Genomic DNA, 10,648 nt, shown 5'->3' with positions numbered 1-10,648 from the left:
CCTAGTCTGACCTCCGCTGTCATAATATACATCCAGGTATATGATGGAGTGCAGACAGGCAGTGATTGACACACAGGATGACCAGTGAGCACACAGAACACAGCAGCCAATCACCAGACAGGACACGACCACTATAAAGTCAGAGGGCACCAGTTTTCCCGCTCTCTCGGGGATCCAGCCTCTGAGACAGTCAGAGCTCGTGAGCAGCAGCCAGTGCAAACACCATGTGGTAGTCAGTTAGTCTGGTCAGGTTAGCCTCAGGTCTCCAGTCAAGGCAGCATAGTGTCAAACCACAGTTAAGCATGTATTAAAGTTAGTTGTTAAATAAAATCGTGTTGCATCTCATCAAGTGTTGGAAGTCTGTCTCTCTCTACACTGGATCAAATGCAATCCACATAGACCCAGCTTACCCAACACATCATCCGCCATCATCATCTCCCCCGCACTTGATGCATCAAGTGTGAGGCTCATGGTGCCTTCCCTTTGTCCCCGAAGGAGACGTTGGCCCATAATAGACAGGAAAGGGCCCAGATGGTTGGCAGAGTGCCAGACATCAGAGTCCTCACCCCCAAAGAGGAAGGGGGGATGGAGGTTGCGGGGGTGGCCAAGGACAGATCAGTTACTGACGTTCAGATTGGCCTGTGCAGCAGAGGTGAGGATCCATGGCCTCAACGCAAATGACCCGTCACACCTGTGCTGTTCATGTCAGATATAATGAACCTTCCCTCTCACTGACCACATGTCCCTTCTCCCACAGGACCTCCATCTGATGGTGCCAGCCCATCCGGGTTGCCAACCCCCACACAAGAGAACACCTTGGAGAAGAGCTTCAAAGATGCCACCATTGAGGCATCACAGCTGTCATCCCCACCCTCCAACAGCGCAGAGACACACACCTCGATGAGCAACAGTAGTGGACAGTCTTCTGGGGCACAATCTGTTGAGCAGCACAAAGTTGCTGATGCACGTCAGGCTAAGGCAGGAACATGCAGGTGTGACAGCAGTCGACTGGATCACAGGATCCAGCTGGGTCCCAGTCAGATATCGAGCCTCTGGACCAAGTTACCCCAGAGCTGATGCAGATATAGGGTGCGGCCGTGAGATTCAGAGGGGGATGTCAGCGACCCTCCAGCGTGTCCATAGACGTGTCTCGGAGCTTGCCGAGGCACTGCGGAGCATGTCCAAGTCTCAGGTAGGCACTGCCAAGGCCCTCCAAAGCCTGTCCCAGTTGCTGACTCCCAAATGCTGGAGGAAATTGGTGAAGCACTGCAGAGCATGGCCCGGTCACAGAGAGGCATTGCTGAGGACAGCGTCACCATGATGCAGACAATGGAGAACCACTATGGCTGGCAGAGCCAGATGGCACAGGGGCCTCTGGTGCTCAATCCAGCTGCTCCTTGTCCGAAGGTGATGTCCAGGGCTCTAAGGGCATTGAAAGGGAGAAGGGAGGGCTGGAGGCGAATCAGGAGCATCCCCAAAGAGAGACAACAGTGGTCACCAAATCTCTCGTGTACCTCCCTCCTGAATGGCACAAACACTCCGGCCAGTCGGCAGGGGCCCTCCGACCCTGCACCCTCGCGCCTCGTGCTTTTCAGAGAACACCCGCCAGGGGCATCAAAGGCCACAGGGTATTGGAGTGTTGGAAGAAGCAGGCTGCCCCCACTTCTGACATGCATCCTGGGGCACACCTAGACGTAGCAGCAGAGCACAGAGTGCTCGGAAGATTGAGGATCATTCAGAGGGCACTGGGAGAGTGGGGTAGGGGGGACACCATAGCTAACAAGGGACAGTTAGGATCACGATTTTTCATCATTTCACTTGAGACATCTGAAGCCTCTGCCACATTATTCTGCACTGCGGGCTGGCCTGGAAACCCCCCCCCCCCCCCCCCCCCCCCCCCCCCCCACCCTCATTTTGTCTCCACCTTCCCCCGGCTGCAGTCCCCTCCCAATGTGCAGGTGATAGGTGTGAGCACACTGTCAGCAGACAGACATAGCGTAGATTGAGGAGCACCAGAGCTCAGCTCACAGTGGGTTGTCATCACCCTCCTGCTTTATATATTGACCCGCTGACAGTGCTGGCACAGACCCATCACCCTGGAGTGATGTAACACAGACCCTGGGAGGATGAAGCAGAGGTAGGGTGGGGAATGGTTGGGGGGAGTGGAGGGTTGGGGAGGGAGAAGCGAATCATGTCGGGGGAGGGGGGACAGGTGAAGGAGGCGGCGGTGGGATGGGGAGAGGGGGTGAGATGGCAGATGAAGGCACGTTCTATGAGAAGCGGCCAAGGATGAGGGCCTCCCTGGTCCGCCATGCATGCCGGACCGTTACCTCCTCCACCTATGCTCCATTCACCGGCTGCTCCCGCACATCCTCCCCAGGCCCGTCCTCCACCACCTCCTGGTCCAGTTCCTCCTCAGACGAGGCCGATTGTTTCCCCTCCTCCACCTCCAGCAAGTCGCCCCGCTGCCGTGCCAGGTTGTGGAGGGTGCTGCAGACCATCACAAAGCAGGTGACCATCCAGGGGTGTACTGCAGTGCACCATTAGAGCGATTGAGGCATCAGAACCACATTTTAAGCAGTCTGATTCACTGCTTAATGACAGCTCGGGTACCCACATGGGCCTTGTTATATTGGGCCTCTGTATTGTTCAGCGGCCTCTGTTCTGGCATCATTAGAGAGATCCTAAATAAGAGAGATCCCTTATCCCCCAAGAGACAACCAGTCATCCTGGGGTGTCCCTGGAAGACTCCAGACATCTCCGACTGCACCAGGATGTAGATGTCGTGCACACTCCCGGGGAAGTATGCACACACATGCATAATCTTAAGGTGGTTGCACACAAGTTGACGTTCAGAGAGTGGATCCCCTTCCTGTTATTAACGGGTGCTCCCAAACCACCCAGTGCTTGCAAGGTGACAGGCGTGCCATCTATTACCTTCTGGACCTGTGGCATCCCGGCAATGGCTGAGACTCCTGCTGCCCAGGCATCCTGATGGACTTGGTCCAGGTCAAAGTTTATATAGTCAGCTTCTCAGGCAAACAGGGCATCCATGACTCCATGTGGGCTGTTAGCTGGAATATACCACACAGGTCCCTGCTCGAGCCCTGAAATGAACCCGAGGTGTAAAGGTTCAGGGCTATGGTGTCATTGACGGACACTGACAACGGGTATCCTCCTCCTCCACTTGGTGGCAAGGACATGGCCCAGGTGTCGCACCATCTCCTTGTTGAGACAGAGTTGAGGTGCACATGCGATGCCTGTACACCTTGGGCTGTCACAAGCCACCATCTCTGGATGTTCTCCCTAGCCTGATGGGTGGCCAGGTCCTCAGGGTGTGGGATGGGCCCGAGACATGGGCCACCATGTCACAATTGCTCTCCCACTCTCGCATGAGGCTTTGAGCCTCTGTTGACGCTGCCGCTGCCTTTTCCTGCATCTGGCCGCTTGGACTGCCATTGCCACCACCACGGCAGCTGCTGTGGGGGCCACAATATCATCCATACCGTGATATCTGTCAGGAACTGAAGAGTGTGAGAGACCAGGAACCAGTTATGGCACCACCCCAGTACCCTCAGATCCCCCGATCGGGTTATCATCACTCTCCTGCCTTGTATAATGATCCAGGGGAGTGGCATGTTAGACCTGCGGGTGCTGAGCCCCTCACCGCCAGCTCAGGGGTAACTCCCCCAACATTCTGGGGGGTTACCATTGATCAGAAACTGAACTGGACTAACCACATTAATACTGTGGCTACCAGGGCAGGTCAAAGACTAGGAATCCTATGGCGAGTAACTCACCTCCTGACCCCCCACCAAAGCCTGTCCACCATCTTCAAGGCACAAATCAGGAGTGTAATGGAATACTCTCCACTTGCCTGGATGAGTGCAGCTCCAACAACACTCAAGAAACTCAGCACCATCCAGGACAAAGCAGCCCCGCTTGATTATTCCCCTTCCACAAACATTCAAACCCTCCACCACTGATGAACAGTGGCAGCCGTGTGTACCATCTACAAGATGCACTGCAGCAACTCACCAAAGTTCCTTCGGCAGCACCTTCCAGATCCATGACCACTACCATCTAGAAAGACAAGGGGCTGAATTCTCCCAAAATGGGGCAATGTCCCCACTGCGGCGTACAAATGCAGGCATTGCACTCCGAGTTTCCTCAAAAAAATACCAGCCGATTCACTTACCTTCAGGGGGCTAGCAGGGACCCGGAGTGCTTCACTCAGCTTTGGCTGCGGATACGGGCCCCCGCACTTCCAGTTCCGAGTCCACGCATGCGCACGGCCGCGGGGTCCAGCGACCACACCAAGCGCTATGGCGGACTTGAATCACGGACCCACACAACTAAACTAGGCCCTCTCCGATTGGCTTCGCGCCCGAGCATTCGCCTGGCCCGATCTTGCCCCCGGCCACCGACAAGGTCCACCCCAGGTGCCAGATAATAATAATAATAAGATTAAGCGCTTATTGTCACAAGTAAGCTTCAATGAAGTTACTGTGAAAAGCCCCCAGTCGCCACATTCCAGCACCTGTTCGGGGAGGCCGGTACGGGAATTGAACCTGCGCTGCTGGCATTGTTCTGCATTACAAGCCAGCTGTTTAGCCCACTGTGCTAAACCAGCTTCTTGTTGGGATCCCCCCCCCCCCCCCCCCCACCCCCCCCCCCCCCCCCCCCCCCCCCCCCCCCCAACCAGGGCAGCCGTGGACGGAGTCCGCAGCTGTCACGCAAGAGTCCCGACCGGCCAGACCATGTTAGAACTGGGAGTGAAAGTTCACTGGGAGGGCCTCTGGCAATGGCACCCCCAGCCACGCGGCGTAATTCGCGAATGCACGGATATTCAGGGCCCCGGGAATCGCCGGGGCACCTGGCCTGATTCCGTCGGGAAATTTGATTCTCCGCTCCCGCACCAAATGCGATTTTGGCGTGGGGCAGTGGAGAATCCAGCCCAAGAGCAGCAGATACTTGGGAACCACAACACCTGGAGGTTCCCCTCCAAGTTACTCTAAAATATATCGCTGCTCCTTCGCTGTCGCTGGGGCAACATAATAATAATAATTTTTGTTATTGTCACAAATAGGCTTACGTTAACACTGCAATGAAGCTACTGTGAAAAGCCCCTAGTCGCCACATTCTGGCACCTGTTCGGGTACACAGAGGGAGAATTCAGATTGTCCAATTCACCGAACAAGCACGTCTTTCGGGACTTGTGGGAGGAAACCGGAGCACCCGGAGGAAACCCATGCAGAGACGTGAGAACGTGCAGACTCCAGACAGACAGTGACCCAAGCCGGGAATCGAACCTGGGACCCTCGTGCTGTGAACCAACAGTGCTATATCCAGTAAGGTGGTCAGACGTCAGGTAAAAAGAGTGAACAGGCAAAACAGGAATTGGGAGGGGGAGGGGACAGAGGTAAATGCACAAGGCAGGTGATGCAGGAGTCCTCGGTGTCCATGTCCCTCTCTAACAGATTTGTCAGTTTAGATTCTGCTGGGGGAGGGGGTTTCTCAGGGAAATGCAGCAAAAGCCATGTCTGAGGCATCACGAGTGGCTCAGCTACACAGCGGGAGGGGATCAGGGAAGAGTGGGAGAGCAGCAGATACCTGGGAACCCCACCACCTGGAGGTTCCCCTGGAGAGTGGGAGAGCAATTGTGATAGAGGATTCTATCATAAGGGGAATGGATAGACATTTCTGTGCTCAAAATTGTGACCACAGGATGGTACGTGCCAGGATCAGCGAAGTCATTGAGCTGCTGCAGGACATACTGAAGGGGGAGAGTGATCGCCAGAGGTCAGGGTCCATTTTGGTATCAGCAACATAAGTAACCGAGGGATGAGATCCTGAAAGCAAAATATAGGCAACTGGGGAGTAAATTAAAAATCAGGTTCTCAAAAGTAGTACTCTCAGGATTACCCCCATTGCCACATGCCAGTGGGAGCAGGTATGGGAAAACAGACTAGATGGGTGTATCTAGAGAGACGGTGTAGGAGGCAGAGATTTGAATTGCACCCCAGCAGGACCAGGACCAAATCCTCACAGGGGTATTAGCTCATGCTGTGGGGAGCGTTAAACTAGAATGGCAGATGGATGGTAACCTGAACTGTGAGACACAAGAGAGGGAAACAAAGTGAAAGATAGGGGCCGGGATTCTCTGAAATCTCGGCCAAGTATTGACACCAGCGTAAACACCGGAGTGGTGCATGCCGGCGTCAGCGGGCCTTCTGGCCCAACGGTTCAGCGGCTCTCAGGGGGCCAGCACGGCGCCGGAGTGCTGCGCACTGCTCCGGCGCCGATTTGCGGCCCTGCACTGCCAGTGAGGGTCGGCAAAATGCGCGCGACGGCCTTCTCCACGCCGGCACATGCGCGTGGTGGCCGTTTCCGCGGCAGAGCCGCGCAACATGGCGGAGCCCAACAGCAGGCCCGCGCGGAAGGAGGTAGGCCTCCTCCAGACTGCGGGCGATGCCGATCGGGTGCCCCTGATCGCGGGTCTGGAGGCCGTGGAGGCCCCACCCGGAGTCTGATCCCTCTACCCCCCCCCCCCCCCACAAAGACGGCCACCACGGCCGCTGGTCCGAACTCCCGCCAGGTGGGACCAGTTTGGAACCACGCTGGTGTGACTCGGTGGAACTCAGCAGGAATTCGGCCGATCGACCGCGGAGAATCACCGCGGTGCCTTCTTTCAGCGGCACACCAGCGCCGCGTCGACTACGCGGGTGCGTTTGGCAGCGATTCTCCAGTCGCCGGAGAATGACGTCCCGGCGTGCGAGCAGCGTGGTGGGAATTTCCCGCGTCACCTCCGATTCTCCCACCTGGCACGGGTTTGGAGAATCCCGGCCAGGGAAGTTGAAAGTGCAAGTGCAAGGCAGAGGAAATATGCACGAGCAGCAAATGGGGCCACAGCATAATAAAATATATAAAAATTTTAAAATGACGTGTCTAAAAGCACTGTATCTGAATGCATGGAGTATTCGCAAGAAGGTAGATGAATTAACAGTGCAACTAGTTGTAAATGATACAGAATCATAGAATCCCTACAGTGCAGAATGAGGCCATTTAGCCCATTTAATCTGCACCCTCTGAAAGATGTTCTGAACCTACCTCTGTCCTCACCCCATCCCCGTAACCCAGTAACCTCACCTAACCTTTGGACGCTGAGGGGCAATTTAGCATGTCCAATCCACCTAACATGCAAATCTTTGGACTGTGGAAGGAAACCAGAGCACCCGGAGTATTCAATATTTAGGAAGGACAAGGTGGTGGGGTGGTGTTGTTTGCAAAGGATGAAATCAATGTAACAATGAAGGAAGGATATTGGCTCAGAACATCGAGATGTAGGGTGAGATCCTCGGTTGTTCACATCTTCTGGGCCCGCCGCAAGTGCACCCCCGTCGCGGGTTTCCCGGCGGCATGCGGTTGATTCAAAGGGAAATCCCATCGACAGCGGCAGGCCCAAAAGATCCCACCGCCAACCAACCGTGGGCTGTCTCCCACTGCCGTGAAACATGCCGCAGGAGGCCAGAGAACCCGCCTGTGGAATCACTCTGGGTGGAGTTAAGAAACTACAAGTGTGGAAAAGGTTTGCTTTCTATAAGCCTCCAGAAATAGTGGAAAGGTAGAGGCTGGCGTGAAATAGCAAATTACAGATGCATGTAACAAGGGTGCACAATCATCATGGATCACTTTAAACTTATATAAAGACTGGATAAACCACATAAGAAATAATACTATGGTGGATGAATTCCTGGAGTGTGCAAATGATTGTTTTTTCGACCAGTGTGGTATGTTAACGAACCTACGAAGGAACATGCTCTTCCAGATTTGGCATTGTGCAACAAACGGGGTAAATTAATAATCTTGTTGCGTGGAATCCTTTACGGAGCAGTGACAATGCTGTGACAGAATTCTTCATTGGGATAGAAGTGAAGTAGTCCAATGCAAAATTAGGGTCCTAAATCTAAACAAAGGAAACTATGTAGGTATGAGGGGTGAGTTGGCTGCGATAGATTGAGTAACTTCATCTAAAGGCATGACTGTGGATAGGCAATGGCTAATATTTAAGGAACAAATGCATGAATTGCAACATTTACTCACCTCCTTCTGGTACAAAGTACAACAGGCAAAGTAGCCCAATGATGGCCAATAGAAGGAATTATGGTGAGTATTAGATCAAAAGAGGAGTTATAAAATGTTTCTGGAAAAAGTAGCAAACCTCATGATTTTGGACAAGTCCAAAGATTAGGTTAGGTAAATTGGCCATGCTAAATTGCCCCTTAGTGTCCAACGGTTGGATGGAGTTACAGGGATAGGGCAGGAGATTGGGCCTGTCGGATGCTCTTTCGAAAGGTCGGTGCAGACTTGATGGGCCAAATGATCTCATTCTGCACTGTAGGGTTTCTATGAGGACAAAGAGATTAGTTAAAAGGATAATAAATAGAGTATGAGATTAAACTGGTAGGGAATATACAAGTGGGCTGTAAAAGCTTCTATAAGTGTAAAAAGTTGTTGTTAAAATGCTGGGTTGTTCATGGGGATGGGGCGAATGTATATGATTGTTAATATTATTGTTATTTTCGGTATTTTACTAAGGTGCGTTATTGTTGTATAAAATCAAAATTTCTCAATAAAAATTATTTAAAAAAAAAAAGAGAAAGATTAATAATTGCAAATAAAGATCCCTTACAATCAAAAACAGGAGAATTTATAATAAGTAGCAAAGCAATTAAACAACATCCTTAGTTCTGTCTTCACAGAATAGGACATATAACTTAATAATAAATGCTAGGGAAGCAAGGGTAAAGTGAGAAGGAGGAATTGAAAGAAATTAGCATTGGTAAAAAAATAGCGTTGGAGAAACCATTAAATCCCTAGAGCCTGATAATCTGCATCCCAGGGTACAAAAGGAGGTGACCATGGAAATAGTGGATGTGTTGACTGTCATCTTCCAAACTTCTGTAGATTGTAGAATAATCCTGGGAGATTAGAGTGTGGAACATGTAACCCTGCTATTTAAAAAAGGAGCGAGGAAACAGAAAATTATAGACTGGTTTGTCCAACATCAATCGTTGGGAAAATGCTCGAGTCTATTACAAATGATGTGATAGCAGCACACTCAGGAACTGTCAATGGAATTAGGCAAAGTCAACATGGATTTATGCAAGGTAAATCATGTTTGACAAACCTACTGGAGTTTTCTTAAGGACGTAACTAGTAGAATAGATAAGGGATGTATTGATATTTGGATTTTCAGAAAGCATTTGGACAAAGTTCCACATAAGTGGTTTTGTGTGAAACATTCAAGTGGGATTGGGAATAATGTATTGACAATGATTGAGAATTGGTTAGCAGACAGGAAACAGAGAGTAGGAATAAATGTAATTTTTTTGTCGTGGTAGGTGGTGACTTGTGGGGTAGTCAGTGCTTGGGTCCCATCTATTGCTGATGACACAAAACTTGATGAAATTGTGAGTGGTGAGGAGGAAGTAAAGAGGCTTAAAGGTGATTTAAACAAGTTGAGTGAGTGGTTAAATACATGGCAAAGGTAGGACTGGATTCTCCAGGCCCGCCCACTGCAAGAACAAAATGGGCAAGCCGCGTAGAATGGAAAAATCCATTGACCTCAGATCGCCACGGCCAGAGAATCCTGCCCGTAGTATAAGGTGGATACATATGAAGTTATTCACTTCGATAGGAAAAACAGAATGGCAGAGTATTATTTAAATAATGACAGATTGGGAAATATTGATTTGCAAAGGGACCTGGGTGTCCTTGTACACAAGTCATTGAAAGCAAGCATGAAGATGCAGCAAGCTGTTAGGAAGGCAAATGATATGTTGGTCTTCATTGTGAGAGTATTTGACTAGATGAGCAAGGGAGTATTTGGTCACCGCCTTTGTCCCTTCCGACACGGTGTTTTTGCCAGTTCCCCGGGCAGTCGCAGGTGCATGGCGGTCTGGATCTCCCAGGAGCTAATGATGCTCTGCTTGTTGTCATGGACCAGACGGGAAGCCTCACCCCTGATGCGTTCAAAGGTGTCGTTGATGAACGAGTTAATGCAGCTTATGGCCTTGGAGAAGTTGCCAGTGTCGGGGCGAACCTGCTTCATCACTTTATGAACGTAGATGTGGTAACTCTCCTTCCTGGATCGCCTCCAATTCTTGCTGCCCTTGGCTGGAGGTTTCTTCAGAGCTTTCTTCCCGCCCTTCTTGGAAACTGCCAGATCCTTTTCATCGCCCATCCTTGGGTTCAATTTTCAAAACCGTGGCATCTTAGTGTGTGTTCCTGGTGTTTCGGAAGATGCCATTATATTGGGAAACCCATATCGGAATCTACTGCACTGCCCATTTTGAATGAGATGCCCAGTGAATTTGGTGGTGAATTCTGCCAAGCACTAAATCTGTATATTATCTATAATATCACCCATGCTCAATCTCTACATTATTTATAAAATCAGCCTTGTGGTTATTATTGCATGACTGTTTATGGGAGCTTGTAGTGTGCAAATTGGCTGCCCGGTTTCCGTGCCAACCCGATGGGCCAAGTGGCCTCTTCCTGTGCTGTAAACTTTCTATGATTTTTATTCTATGATTACAAAGGCTGCACTTCAAAGTTATTCATTGACTGTGAATGACTTTGAGGT

General features: G+C 51.1%; 1 protein-coding gene across 1 annotated transcript; it reads right to left on the bottom strand.

The window, feature by feature from the left end:
• Positions 1–9,892: 9,892 nt before the first annotated feature.
• Positions 9,893–10,246, bottom strand: LOC119962144 (histone H2B 1.2-like). Its single transcript, XM_038790110.1, has one exon. It carries the CDS (start codon positions 10,244–10,246, stop codon positions 9,893–9,895), a length of 354 nt encoding a protein of 117 aa, XP_038646038.1.
• Between the last annotated feature and the right edge of the window lie 402 nt (positions 10,247–10,648).

Source organism: Scyliorhinus canicula, chromosome 1 (genome assembly GCF_902713615.1).
Source record: "Scyliorhinus canicula chromosome 1, sScyCan1.1, whole genome shotgun sequence".
Classification (NCBI taxonomy): Eukaryota; Metazoa; Chordata; class Chondrichthyes; order Carcharhiniformes; family Scyliorhinidae; genus Scyliorhinus; species Scyliorhinus canicula.
This window is presented reverse-complemented; position numbering and strand designations above follow the sequence as displayed.